The sequence below is a fragment of the Leopardus geoffroyi genome, chromosome C1 (genome assembly GCF_018350155.1).
Source record: "Leopardus geoffroyi isolate Oge1 chromosome C1, O.geoffroyi_Oge1_pat1.0, whole genome shotgun sequence".
Classification (NCBI taxonomy): Eukaryota; Metazoa; Chordata; class Mammalia; order Carnivora; family Felidae; genus Leopardus; species Leopardus geoffroyi.
The window spans coordinates 7,086,922-7,110,419 of record NC_059328.1 but is presented as its reverse complement, the minus strand read 5'-3'; the positions used below and the strand labels follow the sequence as shown (position 1 = coordinate 7,110,419).

The 23,498-nt window shown below is 47.3% G+C and overlaps 1 protein-coding gene and 1 long non-coding RNA gene across 4 annotated transcripts; both read right to left on the bottom strand.

Moving 5' to 3' along the window:
• Positions 1 to 36: 36 nt before the first annotated feature.
• Positions 37 to 15,697, bottom strand: RBP7 (retinol binding protein 7). Its single transcript, XM_045482091.1, has 4 exons — positions 15,568 to 15,697; positions 3,109 to 3,287; positions 2,885 to 2,986; positions 37 to 295 (listed from the first exon to the last, which is right to left on the bottom strand). The coding sequence occupies exons 1-4, from the start codon at positions 15,638 to 15,640 to the stop codon at positions 245 to 247; spliced, it is 405 nt and encodes a 134-aa protein (XP_045338047.1). The 5' UTR covers positions 15,641 to 15,697; the 3' UTR covers positions 37 to 244.
• Positions 15,698 to 17,142: 1,445 nt separating this feature from the next.
• LOC123599796 lies at positions 17,143 to 23,498 on the bottom strand. Of its 3 annotated transcripts, none has more exons than XR_006713293.1 (3): positions 23,004 to 23,498; positions 21,889 to 22,054; positions 17,143 to 17,896 (listed from the first exon to the last, which is right to left on the bottom strand). It is a non-coding gene; the product is annotated as an uncharacterized LOC123599796 (long non-coding RNA). The 3 variants fall into 3 exon arrangements; XR_006713292.1 differs by having other exon boundaries at positions 21,889 to 22,044; XR_006713291.1 differs by lacking the exon at positions 23,004 to 23,498 and having other exon boundaries at positions 21,889 to 22,134.

Here is a 23,498-nt window from a genome sequence, read left to right as displayed (position 1 = left end):
TCAAATACTTCTTAAAATAATGGCACACGCTACATCTAGAAGGAAAAAGAGTCGTTGGACAGGTTTATTGAAACTGAGCAGTTTTCCCACAATCCGAGTAAATGGCTTCGGGGACAGGTGGTGAGGCGTCTGCCCGACCACAAGTTCCCGTCGCCAAACCCGGACAGAGTAACATCTGTTCATTTGGGAAGAGGAGTCACCATTAAGGCTGCTGTCACACGTGGGCTCTGGGGACGGAGACAGCTCAGGCTCTCTGGAAAGTCTGTTTGCACACTTGGCCTTCACAGAACATTTCCTAGGGAAAGGGGAAAGGGAGAAGAAAGATGAGTTGGCATGTGGGCTATTGATTATTATTACTCATAGCACTTCTGACAGCAGGGCTGGGGAGTCTCTTCAGACCCTGCTCCTCCAGCTCGGTGACACCAACTGGGTGTCCAACAATTCAATTCAATTCTGACCCTGACGACCCAGAGCTAGTGCAGACCCCACAGGTTAAGGGCTCGGCCTCCCAAAACTGCCGCAACTTTAGACATCAAACACCCAGTCCCCGGCCACCCAAACCTCTGACTGAGCAGCTATTAAATGGGGATTCCCACGCCCCTTTCTTCAGGGTCAGGAATTTGCTAGAACGGCTCACAGAAACGGCTTGGGATTCTGTCTCCCTCCCTCTCTGCCCCTCTCCCGCTTGTTCTCTATCTCTCTCTATGGAGAGCTTTATTATAAAGGATACAACTCAAGAACAGCCAAGTAGAGAGGTGCATAGGACACAGGATGGGGGGTGTGTGTGCGGAACTTCCACGGGCCCTTCAGGGGGCCCACTCTCCCAGTGCGTCGATGTTTTCACCAACTAGGAAGCTCTCCAACCTTTCTCATTTAGGGGTGTTTGTGGGGGTTTCCTTACGTAGGCATGACTGATAAATCTTTGGCCATCTGGGAGACCCTGGCCCCCAGTCATCTCATTAGCCTACAGAGGACACTCATTACTCTGGAGATCTCAAGGGTTTTAGGAACCAGATACCAAGACCAAATATTGATTCTGTGTTCTATCACAGCATGTAAGAATTGTCCTGTGAGTGTCCTTAGAGCAAGGACCCTTCTCTCCTCTGCTTGGGCAGAGTTATGCCAAGGAAGGATGCATGCAATTTGCACATTACCTCTTACAGTCAACTAACCTATATCCTCAAACGTATTTGTCTTTCTTTGTAGTTCCATATTACATTTTTGTGATGGCAAGTGTCTTAATTTTGATTTTATCGTCAGAAGAATGCCAGATTTGTCAATCTAGAATCAAAATATCTTTTTTTTTTTAAGTAATCTCCACACCCAATGTGGTGCATGAACTCACAACCCCGAGATCAAGAGTCACCTGCTCCTACCTACTTAGCCAGCCAGGTGCCCCAAGAATCAAAATATCTTCAGTGTCTGTGCGATCAAAGACTATCCAGATCTTCAAAGACACACCTAACTTTAACGTAAGTGCTCTCATTTTGTTTCCACGGTTCTGGCCAAGATCTCACATACATTAAGGCAAAAAGGCATAGAGTTGAAAGCACACATTTTTGTCAGCCCTGGATTTGACTCGCTACTCACCAGCCATGGAGAGTTTCTAAATCTGAATCTCTTCATTTGTAAATGGGAAAAATAGAGTCCCTTTCACAGGACTGTCTTAAAGACCAAGTGAGATAACACATGCAAGGATTTAGCACAGTAGTTGAGCACAAAGTCGTTACTCAAGAAATGTCAGCGATTTTAGGGGCGCCTGGGTGGCGCAGTCGGTTAAGCGTCCGACTTCAGCCGGGTCACGATCTCGCGGTCCGTGAGTTCGAGCCCCGCGTCGGGCTCTGGGCTGATGGCTCAGAGCCTGGAGCCTGTTTCCGATTCTGTGTCTCCCTCTCTCTCTGCCCCTCCCCCGTTCATGCTCTGTCTCTCTCTGTCCCAAAAATAAACGTTGAAAAAAAAAAAATTAAAAAAAAAAAAAAAAAAAGAAATGCCAGCAATTTTAATATATATAGCAGGAAGCAATTCTCATTTACAAAGCCATGATCAATCCTTGATGTACAATTTTATGCCTTCTAAATTATATTTAGAAATTATTGAATAGCTTGAGCTAGAACTTGCCCGTTCATGGAGTGCTGGGGGCATTGGCGATTGACACACTCTTCTGGAAGTAAGGCAATGAGGTAGCAAGAGGCAACGATGTGTGTGCCTCTGACCACGATCCTCTCTGTGAATTCTTCCGAAGGAAATAAACCCATGGATGCAAAAAAGCTCTATTTACATGAATTTAAGCAATAGCAGGGGCGCCTGGGCGGCCCAGTCCATTAAGCATCCGACTCTTGACTTTGGCTCAGGTCGTGATCTCACAGTTTGTGAGTTTGAGCCTCGCATCAGGCTCTGAGCTGACGGTGGGGAACCTGCTTGGGATTCTGTCTCCCTCTCTCTCTCTCTGCCCCTCTCCCACTTGTTCTCTATCTCTCTCTAAATAAAAATAAACTTAAAAAAAAAAAAAGCAGTAGCAGAAAACAACCTGAAACAATACCCTGGACACTGAAATTAAGGAAATGTTTTTCAAAAATGATAATTCACCGACCTGATGGAATATTAAGCAGCCAGTAGCTCCCTTATTGTATATGTATATATGTACATGTATGTATATATGCTCAGGTCATGATCCCAGGGTTGTGGGATCAAGCCCCGCATTGGGCTCTGCGATGAGCATAGAACCTGCTCGGGATTCTCTCCCTCTCCCTCTCTGTGCCCCTCCCCCACCAAAATAAACAAACATTCAAAAAAAAAAAAAAAAAAAACCCAAATGGTGGATTAGAATGGTGGGGTTGCTGTCGTGCTTTAATATTGTATCATAAGAATGAAAGGTGGCAGTCACCAGGTGGAGTTTGTCCCCTTCGATCCAATGGGTCCAGCCTCTGTTCTTCTTTTCCCCCTTCTGGACGCAGGTGAGTCTGTCACTGTCCCAGGTGACCAGGCTCTGCGTGAGAGAGGGGAGAAAATGCTGGCTTGCTCTGGCAGTGTCCTCAAAGTGGTCCTAAGTAGGACGCTGAGTTAATCTCGCCAAATCAAGGGCCTAGGTTATCACTTGAATTCTTTTACCTTGCATTTTCTGTTATCCAGGCCTTTATTCTCTTCCTCAAATTCTTCTCCAACTGTAAACGTAACAAGGTAGTTCCTCAGGCTGCTGTATGTGTGGATGGTAAAAGAATTCCCATTTTGCTCAATCACTTTCTGTGGCTTCAGCAACTTGGCTATCTTACGAGTGGCAAAGTCAATACCTTAAAAATAATTTTTAAAAAAGAAAAAAAATCTCAACATTCACTCGAGACGTAAAAGCGAAAGGTTTGGCAGCTGCCCTCCAAACCACTGTATTTCATAGCTAATGTTTCTTTTACGATTTCAATGCTGCTTGTTGCCAAAATTGGATCTGTAGGGAGTTATCCTGGCAAAGCTCCATCTAGAGGCTTGATTAAAAAGCTTGACCAAGGGGCACCTGGGTGGCTCCGTTGGTTGAGCGTGGGATTCTTGGTTCCGGCTCAGGTCATGATCTCCTGGTTCATGAGTTAGAGCCCCGCAACGGGCTCTGTGCTGACAGTGTGGAGTCTGCTTGGGATTCTCTCTCCCTCTCTCCCTCTCTGCCTCTCCTCTGTTCGTGAGTTCAAGCCCCATGTCAGCCTCTGCACTCGCAGTGTGGGGCCTGCTTAGGATTCTCTGTCTCTCTGCCTCTCTCTCTCAAAAATACATTAAAAAAAAAAAAAAAAAAAAAAGCTTGACCAGCCTTCAGGGAAGAGTCATTGATGGGCCGTGCCTTGGGTTACGGATTTGCAGCTGGGCCTGGAAGAAGCCGTTCCAGGAGCTCCCCCAGGAGCTGGCAAGAGGACACGGAAGCCAAGGGGACAGGGCTCAGGTCCCAGCCCAAACTCAAACACAGCAACTCTGCCTTTGTCTGCTTTATGTATTTACACTTTTTGAAATTGCAGTTTATTTATTTTGAGAGCATGAGCAGGGGAGGGGCAGAGAGAGGGAGAGAGAGAATCCTAAGCAGGCTCCACGCAGTCAGCACGGAGTCTGACACGGGGCTCGAACTCACAAACTCTGAGATTGTGATCTGAGCTGAAACCAAGAATCAGATGCTTAAGTGACTGGGCCACCCAGGCGCCCCTGTATTTACACTTTTTTTTTTTTAAGTTTATTCATTTCTGAGAGAGAGAGAGAGAGAGAGAGAAAACACAAGTGGGGGAGGAGCAGAGAGAGAGACAGACAGACAGACAGACAGACAGACAGAATCTGAAGCGGGCTCCAGGCTCTGAGCTGTCAGCACAAAGCCCAAGGTGGGGCTTGAACCCACAAACCATGAGATCATGACCTGACCCTAAGTGGGATGCTCAACTGAATGAGCCACCCAGGGGCCCCTGTATTTACACTTTAAGACAGCATTTGAGCAGTGTCTGAACGACACACACAAAAGTCAAAAGCCATGCACTCATGCGTACAGTATCGTACATTTGGAAATCTTTAATAAACCTTAAAACAGAGCCACACACAGAAACACGGAATGCTGAGGAGAGCCAGGTTTTGATAGACGGTGGACTTGAACTCCGTTTTCCTGTTAGCAGCTTTGAGCTTATGTAGCTAGAAGTAACTGTTGCTATTTCATTTATTTATTTATTTATTTATTTATTTATTTATTTATTTTTAATTTTTTTTTTCAACGTTTATTTATTTTTGGGACAGAGAGAGACAGAGCATGAACGGGGGAGGGGCAGAGAGAGAGGGAGACACAGAATCGGAAACAGGCTCCAGGCTCTGAGCCATCAGCCCAGAGCCCGACGCGGGGCTCGAACTCACGGACCGCGAGATCGTGACCTGGCTGAAGTCGGACGCTTAACCGACTGCGCCACCCAGGCGCCCCCATTTATTTATTTATTAAATAACCTGTGTCTGACACGGGGCTCGAATTCATGACCCTGTGACCAAGAGTCACAGGTCCTACTGACAGAGCCAGCCCGGCAACTGTTGCTATTTTAAGTAGAGTAGCCAGGGGGCGCTGGGGTGGCTCAGTTGGTTAAGCTTCTGACTTCAGCTCAGGTCAGGATCTCGCCAATGGTCCCGTGGCTTCCAGCCCCGTGTCAGGCTCTGTGCTGACAGCTCGGAGCCCGGAGCCCGCTTCGGATTCTATGTCTCCCTCTCTCTCTGCCCCTCCCCCACTCATGCTCTGTCTCTCAAAAGTGAATAAATGTTAAAAAAATTTTTTTTTTTTTTAACTAGGGCAGCCAGGTGACACTTCAGCCAGGAGAGGTCCCAGGGAGCCCAGGGACACCCGCAAGGATGTACAGATGGGTTCAGGAACCACCAGGAGCCTGGGGTGGCTGGAGCATAATGAGGGAGAATCAGGAGGGGGAGGAACTTGAGACGAAATGTGGGGGTACCATAAGAACCGCTGGGCTCTAACTCAGAGAAAATGAAGTCAGATGGGTGCCACTGGACTGTTGGGAGCAGGTGACATGGTCTCCCTGGCAGAGAGCCACCACTGGATGCCGGCTCATCACCTACCATTTCTATGAGACATAGGACATGGTTCTCCCATGTCAGGATTGTCCTATTATGTAAAACAAATGTCCAGGAATCTTCATTTAAGAGAGTTACGTGCCTCATTGGAGGTAGTTTGGTTCTATCTTTTAAAATTTTTACAGTAACCTCTACATCCAACATGGGGCTCAAACTTAAAACCCAGAGATCAAGAGTTGCAGGCTCTATCGACCGCACCAGGCAGGTGCCCCCCGAGTTGACCCCTATTTGTTTTAAAGATTTTTTTAATGTTTACTTATTTTAAAGTTTATTTATTTCAAGAGCGGAGGGAGGAGAGAGAGAGAAAGAGAGGGAGAGAGAATATATCTCAAGCAGGCTCCGTGCTATCAGCACAGACCCTGATGCAGCATTTGAACCCATGAACCACGAGGCCATGACCTGAGCCAAAGTCGGACCCTTAACCACTGAGCCACCCAGGTACCCCAGAAACAGAGAGAGAGAGAGAGACAGGGAGAGGCAGAGGGAGAAGGAGAAAGAGAATCTCAAGCAGGCTCCATGCCCAATGCAGAGCCCGACTTGGGGCTAGATGTCACGAGCGTGAGATGGTAACCTGAGCTGAAATCAAGAGTCGGACACCGAAGTGATGAGCCAAGCGCTCCATTAGGGATTTTAGGGTTTTTTTTTTTTTAATTTTTTTTTTTAATGCTCATTTATTTTTGAGAGAGACAGAGACAGAATGCAAGTGGGTTGGGGCAGAGAGAAGGAGACACAGAATCCGAAGCAGGCTCCAGGCTCCGGGCTGTCAGCACAGAGCCCGACGCGGGGCTCGAACTCCCGAGCCGTGAGATGATGACCTGAGCCGAAGTCGGATGCTCAACCGACTGAGCCACCCAGGCGCCCCTAAGGATTTTACTTTTAAGTAATCCCTACACCCAACGTGGAGCTCGAACTCACCACTCCGAGATCAAGAGTCTCTCGCTCCACTGACTAAGCCAGCAAGACACGAACCCCTGTTTTAATCTGTTTGCCTAACAGATTCATTTTTATCTGACATGAACTGCTACTCGGGGCTTCACACATCATTTCCAGTCCAGGAAAATCGGCCAAGCAACGAGCAGGGCCCCTGCGGTATTTCTAAACTCCAAATATAAGATAAATGTCCTTATTTTGAGAAAACCTTTTTTTTTTTTTATTTTTTTTTTTTTTAAGTAATCTGTCCAATCAACATGGGGCTCGAACTCACAACCCTGAGATGAAGAGTTGTTTGCTCTACCAAGTGAGCCAGCCAGGTGCCCAAGAAACTTTTTTTTTTCTTTTTTTTTTTTTACATTTAAGTATTGAGGCTAAACCCTTAAAAAATATTTATCTCATTATTAAAAAGACCAAGCCAAATTTAAAAGTTATTGCTGACTTTCCTTAAACACCATTGTGTAAGCCAAACAAAACCAACTTAACCAACCAAATAAAAAACAAACTTTAGGTTATTACTTTACATCAGTTATGGTTTTAAAACCTGTAAGCCCCAAGTTGGGTGTAGAGATTACTTAAAAATAAAACCTTTAGGGGCGCTTGGGTGGCTCAGTCAGTTAAGCGTCTGACTTCCGCTCAGGTCATGATCTTGCAGATCGAGAGTTTGAGCCCCACATCAGACTCACTGCTGTCAGCATGGACCTGCTTGGGATCGTCTGTCTCTCTCTCTGCCGCTCCACCTCTCACACACTCTCTGTCTCTCTCAAAAATAAGTAACCATTTTTCTGGGGCGCCTGGGTAGCTCAGTCGGTTGGGCGTCCGACTTCGGCTCAGGTCATGATCTCACAGTCCGTGAGTTCGAGCCCCGCATCAGGCTCTGGGCTGATGGCTCAGAGCCCGGAGCCTGCTTCCGATTCTGTGTCTCCCTCTCTCTCTGCCCCTCCCCCGTTCATGCTCTGTCTCTCTCACTCTCAAAAATGAATAAATGTTAAAAAAAAAATAAGTAAACATTTTTTAAAAATTAAAAAATAGTAAGTTAAATAATATAAAATCTTTAATAGTAAGTTAAAATCTTCAAGGGATGCTTGGCTGGGTCAGTTGGTAGAGCATGTGTCTCTTGATCTCAGGATCATGAGTTCAAGCCCCTCGTCAGGCTCTGTGCTGACAGCTCAGAGCCTGGAACCTGCTTCGGATTCTGTGTCTCCCTCTCTCTCTACCCCACCCCTGCTTGCATTCTGTTTCTCTGTCTCTCAAAAATGAATGAATGTTAAAAAAAAATTTTTTTTTAAATGCTGGAGAAGATTCCTGGAGCTTGTTGAACAGTAGCTTTAAGAAGAGACACACTTTTTTTTTCTTTTTTTTTTTAAGAGAGAGAGAAAGAGTTCAAGCAGGGGAGAGAGGCAGAGGGAGACAGAGAATCCCAACCAGGCTCCACACTCAGAAGGGAGCCTGACACAGGGCTAGATCCCACGACCCCAGGATCATGACCTGAACTGAAATCGAGTCAGACATGCAACTGACTGAGCCACCCAGGTGCCCTGAGGGACACACTTTCTTAAAGCTGTGGCACCACCCTTGCCTCTCTCCAGGCCAAAGACATACTTATTTTTATTAATTATTTTTTTAATGTTTATTGAGAGAGAGAGAGTGTGTGTGTGCGTGCGCGGGAGGGGGAGGGGCAGAGAGAGAGAAAGAGAGAGAGAGAGAGGGAGAGAGAGAGAGAATCCCAAGCAGGCTCTGCCCTATCAGGGAAGGGACCTACGCAGAGCTCGATCCCACCAACCATGAGATCATGACCTGAGCTGAAATCAAGCGACGGATGCTCAACCGACTGAGCCACCCAGGCACCCAGGGAAATGACATATTTAAATACACTTTACTGGGAGTGGGAGTAGGGATAGAGAGATCAAAGTTCTAAATGCGCAGTCGCTGTACTTAGGAATTTATAACCAAGGAAGGTGAAAACAGAATAATCAAAGTTTCCCTTTAAGAAGAGAATCTGCTCTGGGGCGCCTGGGTGGCACAGTCGGTTAAGCGTCCGACTTCAGCCAGGTCATGATCTCGCAGTCCGTGAGTTCGAGCCCTGCGTCGGGCTCTGGGCTGAGGGCTCAGAGCCTGGAGCCTGTTTCCGATTCTGTGTCTCCCTCTCTCTCTGCCCCTCCCCCGTTCATGCTCTGTCTCTCTCTGTCCCAAAAATAAATAAACGTTGAAAAAAAAAAAAAAAAAAAAAAAAAAAAAAAAAAAAAAAAGAAGAGAATCTGCTCCAATCAAAGGAAAATTAAAAACAATCTTCTCAAACCCAAAAGCACCTTGATTATTCCAGTTCTGTGTCATAAATCCCTTCCGTGTGCTATGTGCTTATTTTTTAAAAGAATCTAAATGTTAAGACATTGTGTAGTTTACTAAGCACTTTGTTAAGTTCATTATTCAGCCAGGACAGAGATCTCAAGCTCTGTTTTTTGTCAAAGGGGACAGATTTCCTGGGTGGATATTTCTCCCATCAAAAAAAAAAAAAAAAAAAAAAAAAAAAGTAATAAGGGTCCTCTGGTTTTTATTATAGGAGCTATCTTTAGTTGCCTGACTATAAACCTCTGTCTTTAACAAACATGTTTTAGTTCATTCTGTAAAGTCATAAGACATGGCTATGTTAGGAGAGAATGCTAATTCACAAAATGTACTTATTAATCAATTCAAACAACTGAATTTAAAATGAGCCTCAGTTTTTAAAAATAATTTTTAATGTTTATTTATTTTTGAGAGACAGAGACAGACAGAGTGCAAGCTGGGGAGGGGCAGAGAGGGAGAGGGAGACACAGAATCTGAAGCAGGCTCCAGGCTCCAAGCTGTCAGCACAGAGCCTGATGCAGAGCTTGAACTCACGAACGGTGAGATCATGACCTGAGCTGAAGTTGGATGCTTAACCCACTAAGCCACTCAGGCACCCCTGTAATTTTTTTTAAAATGTAATGTAGGACTTATTGTGAGTTTTCTACTGAAGTCTCCTTGCAGTACAGCTTTTCTGTTGTGATAAAATATACATAACATAAAATGTATCATTTTACCTATTTTTAGGCATACAATTTCATGGTGTTAAATATATTCATAATGTTTTACAACCACCACCATTATCCAATTCCAGAACTTTTCATTATCCCAAGCAGAAACTCTGTTCTTGATGGGGTTCAGGTCACGTTACCCCAAAATATGGTAGCTTGGCATACTGAATAGTTCAAGTTGAACGAATTTGAGGAATGGTTTGTGCTAGAAGAACTTTCTGATTTTTCCCTGAGGCCGGTCCTAAGACCCTCACGTGAGAGGTGCCCTCTCTATAATGGAGGATAGGAACATCCTGATCTCTGAAAACATGGGACATAGAAAGGAATTTGAAGAACAGGGTTTGCAAACCAAGTTTCTAAGTTCACTTGGTATTTTTCAACTCTAGAATTTCTATTTGTTTCTTTTTTCAACTCTGTTCTGTTACCTTCATATGGATTCTGGGTCCTTGCCAAAATTAAGCTCAGCGTAACTGCTTCATAGTCTATTTCTGATAATCCTGGCATCTGGAGACACCATTTCTATTGTTTGTTGTTTCTATTGATCCTTGCTATTGGGGTCTTTTTATCTCTTGGCAGCTTTGTTGAGGTATAAAGAACACATACATATGTTCTTTACATACATATAAAGATATGTACAAAGAACAGTACATATCTAATATGTGCAATTTAACGTGTTTGGACTCAAGCAAACATTCATGGTCCCATCACCTCGATCACCGCACACAGACATTATCCAACACCTCCCAGAGTTTTCCTGTCATGGGTTTTTATCTCCTTAGGTAGTTGTCTAACTGTGATTATTTACTGGGCATTGTTTCTGTACAAACAATTCAAGAACTTGCATGATGTTCTCTTCCTCCAAAAAGGGTTTTTTGTTTTTAAATTGCTTTTAAGGCCACTAGCTACCTGGAAGTACTTTTTTTCTAAGAGAGAGAGCACAAGTGGGGGAGGGGTGGAGGGAGGGAGGGGAGGAGAGAGAGAGAGAGAGAGATTGAGAATCTTAAGCAGGCTCCACGCTCAGCATGGAGCCCAACGTGGGGCTCGATCCCCTGACCCTGGGATCCTGACCTGAGCCGAAATCAAGGGTTGGACTCCCAACCAACTGAGCCACCCAGGTGCCCCTATCTGAAAGCACTTTAATTCAAGTTCAGGTCTTGAGATTTTTCTGGACCACCAAGATGATTCAAAGTGAAACAACAGTCTATTCAAAAGCTATTTACCTCCAGGTCTCCCTTACTCCTCAGGTATGGAATCCTACCCAGAGGAGGGTGTTTACAGAGTGTCTACCCTTGACCGACTCAGGACTCCCACTCTTGCCCCCCCCACCGATCCCATGAAGCTCCCCAAACTGCAGCTGAATCTCCCAAACAGCCTGAGGTAGGAACCGTCCTAAGTGCTGGGCTCGCCTCTCCGGATTCTTCTTTCCTAGACCTCAGCATGATAATTCGTCATTATTCTGGTAGCTCTCTGATGTTCCCTAAGAAGTTTTAAAATATACATATACATTTGGTCTAGCTTAATTTAGCTGTCTTCTTTGAGAGAGTTAGTATAAGTAAATTAGCTTGCCATTAGCAGAGGCAAAAGTCCTCAGGGAAGGTCTGAACACTTCCGCATAGGTTGGCATTAGAATATACATAAATAGGGACAATCGGTTTTACAGCACAGTTGAACAGCCCAGGGGTTGGGGTGTTCCTATCCCGGGACCTGAGCGCTCAGTTGAAAAATCCTCATCTAACTTTTGACTCCCCCAAGCCTTCACTACCAATAGTCTCCTGTTGACCGGAAGCCTTCCCAATAACATAAACAACTAATACATATTTTGTATGTTATATGTATTATATGCTGTATTCCTACAATAAAGTAAGCTAGAGAAAAGATGATGTTAGCAAGAAAATCATAAGGAAAAGAAAATAGATGAACAATTCTGTACTGTATTTATATATATATTAAAAAAAATCCTCATATAAGGGGACCTGCACAGTTGTCCTACCCGCCTACCTACCTTCTGCAGTGGTCCTAATGACGACTTGATGCATCAAAGAGCCCTACTTCTTAAATTTTAATTTGCATCTGAATCACCTGAGAATCCGGTTAAATGCAGATTCTGATTCTGTAGGTCTGGGATCCAGGGTGAGGCACAGAATCTGTGGGCTAAGAAAATCCTGCTAGTTCTAGAGAAACAAAACCCTACACCCATCTGGTCCTGAGCCCCTAATCTGCCCGGGGGGGAAACGGGTTGACCCTGGAGTCCATGTTCTTTACACACGGAAGGCAGAAGAGAGTGTTGACATACGAGTAGCAATGTGGCCAAATCAGTTTCTTCTCAGCTCGTTAGGAACTGGCAATAAGTTTTAAGTCTGATTTCAGCTACTGTATAAAATGCTAAGGGATATCTCGGTTTGTAATTTAGATACCTAGAATATCAGATCTGGTCCAGCTACCTCGCTTAACAAATGAAGAAAGTAAAGGAACTCAGGGGTTATGTAACTTTTTAAAAAATGTTTATTTATTTTTGAGAGAGAGAGAGGGCACGAGCAGGGGAGGGGCAGAGAGAGAGGGAGACACGGAATCCGAAGCAGGCTCCAGCCTCCAAGCTGTCAGCACAGAGCCTGACTCGAAGCTGGAACTCACAGCTGGGCTGTGAGATCATGACCTGAGCTGAAGTCAGATGCTTAATGCTTAACCGACTGAGCCACCCAGGCGCCCCAGGGGTTATGTAACTGTGATTCTATTACCAACTATCAACGGCAAGGTTATCTGGGTTTCCGCTTAGCTGCTCTGTTACATCAAGTAGCCTCTCAATTCCAGAAATCCTTAGCACACTCACATTTCTTGTGGAAAAGAGATTGCAAGTAAGAGTTAAGTGTGTTGTCTGGATCCAGCATCTTTCTGGAACCTGAACCCAAAGGAAGAAAAGGGGTTGTGAGGCAGGATGCTGACTCAACACTCCATGGCTTGTGAGTTGGATGATAAATAAATGTAAGTCACGGAAATAAATAAACAGCCTCTGTTAGCCTCTAGGATCTAATACAGTGGCAGACAATTGTGAAGCCTGTATTGACATCATGGGAAAAACAAGTTAGACAAGCAAGACAGTGTGGGGACAGGTGAACGATGGACTAACACACATTTGAAAAACACTAATTGCAACACTGAAAAGGCTGCTTTGTGGGGCGCCTGGGTGGCTCTGTCAGTTAAGCGTCTGACTTCAGCCCAGGGCATGATCTCACAGTTCGTGGGTTTGAGCTCCACATCAGGCTCTGTCCTGGTGGTGTGGAGTCTGCTTGGGATTCTCTCTCTCTCCCTCTCTCTCACTCTCCTCTTGCTCTCTGCCCCTTCCCCACTTGGTCTCTCTCTCAAAATAAATAAATAAATAAACTTTAAAAAAGAAAAAAAAGGGGCGCCTGGGTGGCTCGGTCGGTTAATCGTCCGACTTCGGCTCGGGTCATGATCTCACGGTCCGTGAGTTCGAGCCCCGCGTCGGGCTCTGTGCTGCCAGCTCAGAGCCTGGAGCCTGCTTCAGATTCTATGTCTCCCTCTCTCTCTGCCCCTCCCCTGCTCATGCTCTGTCTCTCTCTGTCTCAAAGATAAATAAAAACATTTAAAAAAAGAAGCCTGCTTTGTGATACCAGATGGATTAGCTCAAGATGTCTTCCCACATTTGCATGGATGGCCGTGGTCTCAGAGGTCTCTGTTTGGTCTCAGAGGTTTGTTCCAAAAGCCATGGAAATTGCCAGAAACAAAGTATACAGCAAGGCAAAGTTCAAAGCCATCACCTGATATTTAACACTTTACCCTCCACACGAGTAAACCAGATACCAGCCAGATAGATCAGGGAAGAAAGCGCTTATGTTCACATGCCTCCCCTAATTTGGCAGGTGGAGAGACAAGGAAACCATCAGGACCTACCGCCTTTTGGAAGAATAGGCGTTAATTCCTTCTTGGAAGTTGGAAACAGAAAGGCAATGAGATTCAGGTTGAAGTAAGCAGAACGTACCACCCCCAAATACACCACTTCGGCACATTGATTATTATATTGAACTGCAGACGGCTGGGAAGAAGCTGACAGAAGAAAAGCTCTCTGCCCTCCCCCGCCCCCACTGGCCCCAAAGCAGGACCTACTTTCGCAAAGTTGTCCCCCGTCCCTCACTGTTCCCGACAGACGCAAGTCAGGGAGGCGACTCTAGACTCTAGCCAACCTGGAGAGGGCACCAGAAGAATCATAATAAACCTTCCCAGCCAGCCCTTATTTTGTTAGTTCTGGCCCGGCTAAGATGCTCTGTAGATGGGCTCAAGTTCCAGCCACTCCGCACTGAGTGCCAGCATCGTGTCTTCACCAGGCAGGTGTTAACTAACTTCCGCTTGTTAATCTGTCTTCTGTTAGCCTAATTCAGGGGCCCCAGGCAATGGACCTAAAATGGGATGAGGAGAAAAGACTTCTTCCCTTCAGGACAGCATTTTGTGCCCTTCTGAATCAGACTTAGCTTGAGAAGCCCCAGACGTCCCTACTCAAGGTGGGAAGGGAGGAGAGAAGCCCACCGAAGGCACAGAAATCTTAAGAACACACTGGAGCCACAGAACCGTACATTTCTAAATGGTTAAAATGCCCAATTTTATGTTTTGTATATTTTACCACCATTTTTTAAAGGAAAAAAACCAAAACTGGACTCCTCTCTTTCAATTTACAGATGGAAAAAACGGAGACCCAGTGTCAAATAATGAGAAGAAGCCAGAGGAAACACCAGGTCCCCATACTTCCAGCAGCTGGAGACCATCTGTCAAAAGTGCCACTGATTGGTGTCATTCAGGAGAAAGCCCTGGGCACGCAGGGCTCCACCCACCAAATCTGAAGAATGAGACTCAGGGCAGGACAAACTGGGACTGGGTAAGGAAGGGAGGCCTTCTAACCACCAAGGGTGGGGAACATTCTTCAAACGCTCTGGGAAGCAAGGACATGGGTCAGACCCCCGCCACCCCCCTGGTGGCCACAGAGTCCCCCTTCCTCCGTGCAGACCAGGCTGTCCTTTAAGCGCTGGGAAGCCGGGCAGGGGGCAAAGAAGCGACCCCCCCGGGCACCCACGATAGTCCTCGGGGCTGGCACTGTGTCCTAGGGGCCAAGAGGAGTGGCTTCTAGGGGGTGTGGGTTTCTGGTCCTCACTCAAGCCCTGGCGGGGAGAAGGGAGTCAGGAAACTAAAGATTCCAAGGCGATTCCCCAACTCGAGAGGGCGCCAGAGTCACCGGGCGGGGGCACCTCCTGCACCTGAGCGCGCCCGGAGCTGCCCCCACCCGGAGGGTGGCGACCTCCCTGGCAGAGCCACCGGGCTCCAGGAAGCGCAGAGACGGCTGCCCAGAGCCCCGCGGCAGAGGGGCCGGGGCGCCCCCTCACCGGCAGGACCCCATCGTGCCCCCAAGTCCCCTTGCGAGGTGCCTGGCGACCCAGGTGTCCCCCGGTGGGGCTGGAGCCTTGACCGCAGGGCCGGTAGCGACTGACGGGTGCATAGGGGGGAGGGACGGGCGACGGGGAGAAGGAAGGACCAGGGGACGAGGAGGGACAGAAGTGGGACGTGGGGACGGATGATGGAAAGGGCGGTGGGGGGGGGGGGGACGGGGGTGGGGAGACGGGGAGATGTCAGGACCAGGGGATGGGGGTGGGGACAAAGGATGGTCCGAGGTAGTGACACGGGATGGGGAGACGCAAATACAAGGGGGGCGGAGGGAGAGGGGGTGGGGGGCGTGGTACCAGGGGACAGAGGACGAAAAGATGGGGGACAGGGGGACGGGGGATGGAGGACGGGGGCTACGGGGACCAGAGGACCCAGAGACGGAGAGACGGGGGTACAGGGGGGCAGGGGGCCGGGGGCTACGGGGACCAGAGGATCGGGAGACGGAGAGACGGGGGCGGGGTGGGGGTACGGAGGCCCGAGGACAGGGTGGGGGCGGCAGGGCGGGGGTCAGGGGGACGGGGACGGCGAGGCCAGGCGACGGCCGCCCCTCCCGTCCTACCTAAGGCCAGCATGTAGCCGTCGAAGTTGTCGCTGCTGAGCAGGTTCCAGGTGCCGCTGAGGTCGGCGGGCATGGCGGGGCAGGGCGACAGTGGCCGGCGGGCGGCGGGGCCTCGGCCTATCTGCGGGTCCGGGGCGGGGGGAGGGAGGGGGCGGGCCGCGGCGGGACCGCGGTGGGGACAGCAGCGCGGGGAGGAGGAGCCGTGCGGAGCGGATGGGGGGGACGCACCTCTTGGTCCCCAGCCCGTGCCGCCGCGCTCTTCTGTGCTCGCGGACACTCCTGCGTCCCCGGGCCTCCCCGCTCCTGCTCCTCTTCCTCTTGAACCCTAAACCCAGGCGCGCCCCCGACAGTGTTCCCAACCGCACTTCTCTCTCTGCTACGTGGTAATGACCAAGGGCATCTCCTTCAAACTCATGGCATTAATTAGTGTTTGGGCTGCAAATGACAGGTCAGTAAACCCAGCTCTAGCGGTCTCCGTAAACAGAGAGGCTTCTTTACCTTATCAAGCCGACCTGGGGTGACAAGTTGCTGGTGATGACCTGGCAACTCCAGGCCAGGGAAGTGGCACCTGGCCTCTTAAGCCTACCGTCGAGTCGGCTGCTGGGTTTCCAGCCGGGACATCCACATGCAAGCTGACAAAGTGCACCTGCCATTATCCCTTCATCAGATTTGTTTACACTCATTGGCCAAATCTGTGTCACCTTCCACTTCTTTTCCTTTTCTTTTTTTAATGTTTATTTATTTTGAGGTGGGGGGGGGGTTGGAGAGAGAGAGAGAGAGAGACAGAATGAGTGGGAGAGGGGCAGAGAAAGAGGGAGAGAGAGAATTCCAAGCAAGCTCTGAGCTATCAGCACAGAGGCCCATGTGGGGCTCGAACCCACAAACCATGAAATCTTGACCTGAGCCAAAATCAAGAGTCGGAGGTGGGCTGAGCCACCCAGGCGCCCCATGTCACATGCCACTTCTAATTGCAAGGGAGTCTAAGGAATCTCACATCTCTTCAGTCTTGACAGTAGAGAAAGGCAAAAGAGAAGGGGGTTGGGAATGTAGGCTAACCTACAATATTAGCCACAAACACCATCTATATAGGCTGGCTCGAAGATTTAGAAATCCTTGGGGCGCCTGGGTGGGTGGCGCAGTCGGTTAAGCGTCCGACTTCAGCCAGGTCACGATCTCGCGGTCCGTGGGTTCGAGCCCCGCATCAGGCTCTGGGCTGATGGCTCAGAGCCTGGAGCCTGTTTCCGATTCTGTGTCTCCCTCTCTCTCTGCCCCTCCCCCGTTCATGCTCTGTCTCTCTCTGTCCCCCAAAAAATAAATAAAAACGTTGGAAAAAAAAATTAAAAAAAAAAAAAAAAGAAATCCATTTATGACCTCACCCATGTATTTTTTTTTTTTTTTTAAGATTTTATTTTTAAGTAATCTCCCTACCCAATGTAGGGCTCAAACTTATAACCCCAGGATCAAGAGTCGCCATGTTCTACTGACTGAGCCACCCAGGTGCCCCACACTCAAATATATCAATAGTTAATACTTATTGAGTGCTTACTATGTATATTACCATTTGTCACAAAATCCTACTTCTCCAGTAGTTACTTTATTATGTCCATTTGACGGAGACAAAAACTGAGACAAAGAGGAATTGCCCGAGGTCATTCAATTAGCACAACAGTCCTTTCTAATCATGCTCTCCACTAAGAGGAATTTCTCCTAAACACCTGGCCTCTTTCCAAACCTACTTCATTCTCATGGAAGCGGAACAGTTCTCTGCTTGGGGGCAACTAGGGTGACCACCCATCCTGGCTTCCCCAGGACTGAAGGAATGCCCAACACCTGGGATTTTCACTGCTGGAAGTGGAAAAATTCCTGGAAAACGAGAATGTGTGGCTTGCCTTAGGAACAACAGTCACTGAACCATTCTTTCTCTACTAAGGTAGAGTTCATCTATCAAACACTTTAAACACAGGGTATCTCAATTTTTTTTCTTCTCCCTGGTAGACTGCTCCAAAGTCTAGACTGGGGGAGTTAGTGTATAGGTTATTTTTGCCCCCACCCAAACTTAATGGCTTAAAAAATAACAAAAAATAATTAATTTCCTCATCAATCTGCAATTTGGGTATAGCTCACAGGATGGCTGATCCGGGCTCCACGAAGCATCAGCTGGGGTAACGACTCCAGTTGGCAGAGTGGGAGAGGACACTTCCAAAACGGCTCACTCTCACGGCTGGCAAATGAGTGCTGGCTATCTGTGGGCTGGGAGCCAGGTTCCTTTCCGTGGGGGTCTGTCGTCCATGGGCTGCTTTGGCTCCCCCACAGCATGGGTGGGTGGGCTCTAAGAGAGAGCATCCCAAGAGAACCAGTAAGATGCTGTACTGTCTTATGACCTAGTCTCAAAAGTTACATAACATCATTTCCACCAGGGTCACAGGCTTACCCAAATCCAAAGGGAACAAACGTGGACCTCATTTCTCACAGTCACATTTTAAGAGGAGCAGGTGGGATGGGAGATCTTGTAACACACATCTTGGACAACACATAATTCGTCACGTTTACCTATTCTGCTCTGACCTTCACACGAAGCTTCAACTCCGAACCTTTTTTAAAAAATTTTTTAAATGCTTATTTCTTTTTGAGACAGAGAGACAGAACACGAGCAGAGGAGGGGCAGACACAGAATCCGAAGGGAGACACAGATTCCGAAGCAGGCTCCAGTCTCTGAGCTGTCAGCACAGTCTAACGCAGGGCTTAACCCATGAACCGTGAGATCATGACCTGAGCCGAAGTCGGATGCTTAACCAACCAAGCCACTTTTACCAGACTTTCTCCGTCATTAAGATGCTATTTTCAGGGTGCCCACTCGGCTCAGTTGGTGGAGGATGTGGCTCTTGATGTTGGGGTGATGAGTTCAAGCCCATGTTGGGCATACAGGGTACTTAACAACAACAACAAATTTTTTTTTTTTAAAGAGAGGCAACTGGATGGCTCAGTTGGTTGAGTGTCTGACTCTTGAGATCGAGTCCTACATCAGGCTCTCCACTGCTAGCTTGGGATTCTCTCTCTCCCTCTCTCTCTCTCTCAAAATAAAGTAAAAAAAAAATTTTTTTTTGAATTTTTAAAAAGATGCTATTTTCATTCATCTGTTGCTTTTTTCATCTTATTTTTCAGTTGGTTTAGAACTTGGGGGGCGCCTGGGTGGCGCAGTCGGTTAAGCGTCCGACTTCAGCCAGGTCACGATCTCCCGGTCCGGGAGTTCGAGCCCCGCATCGGGCTCTGGGCTGATGGCTCAGAGCCTGGAGCCTGCTTCCGATTCTGTGTCTCCCTCTCTCTCTGCCCCTCCCCCGTTCATGCTCTGTCTCTCTCTGTCCCAAACATAAATAAACGTTGAAAAAAAAAAAAAAAATAGAACTTGGACAAAAAAATACTTGACTCTCTTCAAAAATTCCTAAGAGTTGGGGGCACCTGGGTGGTTCAGTCAGCCAAGCATCCGACTTTGGCTCACGTCATGATCTCACAGTTCGTGGGTTTGAGCTCCACATCCGGCTCTGTGCTGACAGCTGGGAGCCTGGAGCCTGCTTCAGATTCTGTGTCTCCCTCTCTCTCTGCCCCACTTGCGCTCTGTCTCCCTTTCAAAAATAAATAAGCATTAAAAAAAAATTTTTTTTAATCTCTAAGAGTCATCTTTCCAGAACAGCCTTCTGATATACTTCTGCTATCCATTTACTCTGCATCACATCTCTTCTACTTCCTTCATAATTATCATAACCCACAGTTATCTTTTCTTGGTTTGTTAATTGACTTTTTCATTCAAATGCCAAGGGCAGAGACCATGTTCATCTCATTTGCCTCTACAGCATCCGTAGGGCGAGTGCTCCATAAATGTTGGCTGAACGACTACGACCTTTTCCGAAAGAGAAACGTCATTTTTACTGAGAAGCCAGAGTGGCACTGCCTTGCCCAGAAGACTTTTGATTCTCCTACTGTAAGACATTGATTCCCTCGGTGGAATGTGGCAGGCTGATTCCAAAGCCTGGGATTAGCTATATCTTGCCATTTAAAGGGCACAACACTATGAACTCTGACCAGATTTCTGGAGCATGAAGCCTGTTTAAATTCCAGAAAACTAAGGGCACAGGACACGAAGAAGTCATAACTTACTTCCTACCCTAAAAATTTTATTGTTCTAAATGTTGGCCTGAAAATGAAAGTCACAGAAATAACTACTAATAATTTTAGCATTTGTGCTGGTTGGTATGGCTTTTGGCCAACTTGAGCAAGGGCCATCTAGCATGGATAGAGTTGAACTTCAGTTGAAGTGGACATAGGCTTGGCCATGGGATAGAGAGTAATTTTCTCCTCCACGATCCTTTTTTTTTTTTTTTTTTTAAGTTTATTTACTTTTGAGAGAGAGAGAGAGCATCGGAGAGACAGGGGGACAGAGGATCCAAAGCAGGCTCTGCACTGACAGCAGAGAACCCGATGTGGGGCTCAAACTCATGAACTGTGAGATCATGACCTAAGCCGATGTCAATGCTTAACCACCCAGGCACCCCACTCCTCCATAATTCTAAGATCTTTCTTCTGAATGAGGACCAAAAGTTATCTCTGGAAAGAGAGGTGGAATTTATTTAGCCGATTTGAGCCCTTTCTTTCCTTCATTTGATATTGTCAAAGTAAATCATAAAATTATAGCCAAGATGGGGTCCTCAACCTATGTACCAACACTGCTCCTCCTTGACAGAAACAGATGGCGGGGGGGTGGGGTGGGGTGGGGGTGGCTCAGTTGGTTAAGAGTCTTACTGTTTTGGGTCAGGATATGATCTCTCGGCTTCATGGGTTCCAGCCCCGCATCAGACTCTGAGCTGGCAGCACAGAGCCTGCTTGAGACTCTCTCTGTCTCTCCCTCTCTCTCTGCTCCTCCCCCACTTATGCTGTGTCTCTCTCTCTCAAAATAAATAAATAAACTTAAAAAAACCCCAAATGGATGGGAATCAATGATGGGCACCTGCAGTGTATCTACTCACGTCCCAATGGAGTCTGGTACTGGTTCAACAAAGAGTGGCGTGGACACTGTGGACACTTCATGCCATCCGTATTTCCACTCCCTAGGGCAGGGGAGCACTGCCATCAGGGAGCGTGGCCCGGGCCCAGCATAAGATCTGGCTGAGTTTAAGGTTAAGGCAATCACAGAAACCCTAGCTCCTTTGACAGTGATTGGTTTTAAGGACAAGCAGGTTTCAATGAATTTGATTCAGCTAAGGATATATACTGATAAGTTTGATAGGCCTGTTGGGAAAGCTGTTTCTTTGGTTTTACAAAGCCCTGGGGAGCCCGCCTTTCTCCAGTTTTGAACGTGGACAAGGAAGTCTTGTTCTACAACTCGAAGAACACCAGACGTAGGACACTGTGCCCTACAGAGTAGAGGAATGGAAAGACCCTGGGTCCCTGATGACACCACTGGGTCACTGCACCCGTGCACCCCGGATCCTGCCCTCTCTGTCTGTACTTCTGGGTGTAAGTATCCTTATTGTTCAGACTACCTGGAGCTGAGCTTCAGTGGAAAATACCCTGACATAGAAAATAAATAAAATTAAGTTACTCTTATCTCCCTAAGTAACTTATTTGCCTTTTTTTTTTTTAATTTTTTTTTAACATTTTATTTATTTTTGAGACAGAGAGAGACAGAGCATGAACGGGGCAGGGGCAGAGAGAGAGGGAGACACAGAATCGGAAACAGGCTCCAGGCTCTGAGCCATCAGCCCAGAGCCCGATGCGGGGCTCGAACTCACGGACCGCGAGATCGTGACCTGAGCTGAAGTCGGACGCTTAACCGACTGAGCCACCCAGGCGCCCCTTTATTTGCCTTTTTAAACCTGTTTGAGGACAGAAGAGCTAATGATAGTTCAGTTCTGAGTGTGTTTAACTTGCTGAGGCTACTTAGCAAACGTTAAATAAAATACTACTTCAGGAGTGCTATTTTTTTTTTTTTTCCTTGAAGGAGAGAGAAACAGAGCGTGAGCAGGGGAGGGGCAGAGAGAGAGACACACACAGAATCTGGAGCAGGCTCCAGGCTCTGAGCTGTCGGCACAGAGCCCAACTCGGGGCTTGGACTCAAAAACTGCAAGATCATGACCTGAGCCAAAGTCGGACTGCTTAATGGACTGAGCCACCCAGGTGCCCCAGGAGTGCTCCTCTTTCAATAAGAACTGTGTGGCCAGAATCTCCGGTCTTCAGCTTTGGTGACACTGATGCTTTTAGCTGCCCTATTTTAAAGCCTATTAATCAAGAGAAACTTTGGATGCCAAGAATCTACCTTGAAGAAGGTACCTGGGGCTTTGCCTCCACGAGCTGAGCCAAACAAATCCCAGTGGGCCCCCCTCTTCTGTGCTGTGCTGCAGAGTGAATGATGCCAGCGAGGCCATCAAAATCTGGGGCTCTCACTCATTCTCACTGATTTTCCATTCAGCCGTTGTTCCCGAGACCCTGGGGAAGACTGAACAGAACAAATGATATTTTATTTTTTATTCTTAGAAAATTTTAATTATTTTTTTTTATGTTTATTTATTTGGAGAGAGACAGAGTGGGTGCCAGTGGGGGAAAAGCAGAGAGAGAACCCCAAGCAGGCTTCCTGCTGTGAGCGTGAAAGCCCCACGTGGGGCTCGATCTAACAAACCACGTGATCATGACCTGAGCCAAGATCAAGAGTCAGACGCTTAACAGACTGAGCCACTCATGCAACCCTGACTTATTTATTAAAAAAATTTTGTTTAATGTTTATTTACTTTTGAAAGAAAGAGACAGAGTGTAAGTGGGGAGGAGCAGAGAGAGGGAGACACAAAATCCAAAGCAGGCTCCAAGCTCTGAACTGTCAGCACAGAGCCCGACGCGGGGCTCAAACTCACAGACCGTGAGATCATGACCTGAGCTGAAGTCAGACGCTTAACAGACTGAACCGCCCAGGTGTCCCTATTTATTTTTTAAAGTTTTAGTTATTTAAGTAATCTCTATACGCAGAGGGGGCACAAACTCATGACTCCAGGGTCAAGAGTCACATGCTCCTCCAACTGAGCCAGCCTAGTGCCCTCGGCAAATGATTTTTTAAAAAAATCCCTCCTTTCCTCCTTGACCTTCCTCTGCTTCTCTGGTCCTCCTGCAAGCCCTTAGTATAATTGTTATACCAATGTCATGCCTATTCTCTGTACCTCCTCATAGGTTGTTCCTCCCAAGGTTGGAAAAACAAAAGCCCAAAAAGCAGAACAGAAATAGGACTCCTTGGACTTCAGATAAATCACAAATAATTTATAGTATAAGGAGCTCCCTCGGGAACGTCTTCCATCCTGGTTTCCTGTCCTGCAGGGCCCTAGTGTGCTCGTTTTGAGGAAACCATCAGGAGGGATTCTGGATGCTTGCTGATGCTCAAAACGTAGTCTTGTTTTTCTCACCTCCCAACTGTAGGCAACCTGGTGGCAGAGATGGTCCTGAACTTGTGTGCTCCCCTTGGCACTTCACGTCTTAACAGTGTTCCCAGAAATGCTTCCTGCTCACGCACAAGAGAAGGGACAGGTGGCAGCTCTCCACTGGGTCAATCGCATTTCAGAGCTGGAAGGTCCCCAGAGATCACTGCGTTATTTTACAGAAAGAGATTCTGAGAGTCAATGGCCCCACCCTGCCCCAGTCAACTGACTGGTGCGAAACCCGCCTCTGAAACAGAAGCTTCTGCTCTGTCTTGCAACAGTGCTACAGGGTTGCACTATGGTGCTGGAATGGGCATCTGGGCGGTTTCTTTCTTTCTTTTCCTTTTGCTGATTAAAAGCAAACTACACTAAAATGAACAACCCTGAAACAACAGATGTTGTCGAGGATATGGAGAAAGGGGAACACTTTTGCACTGCTGGTGGGAATGCAAACTGGTGCAGCCACTCTGGAAAACAGTATGG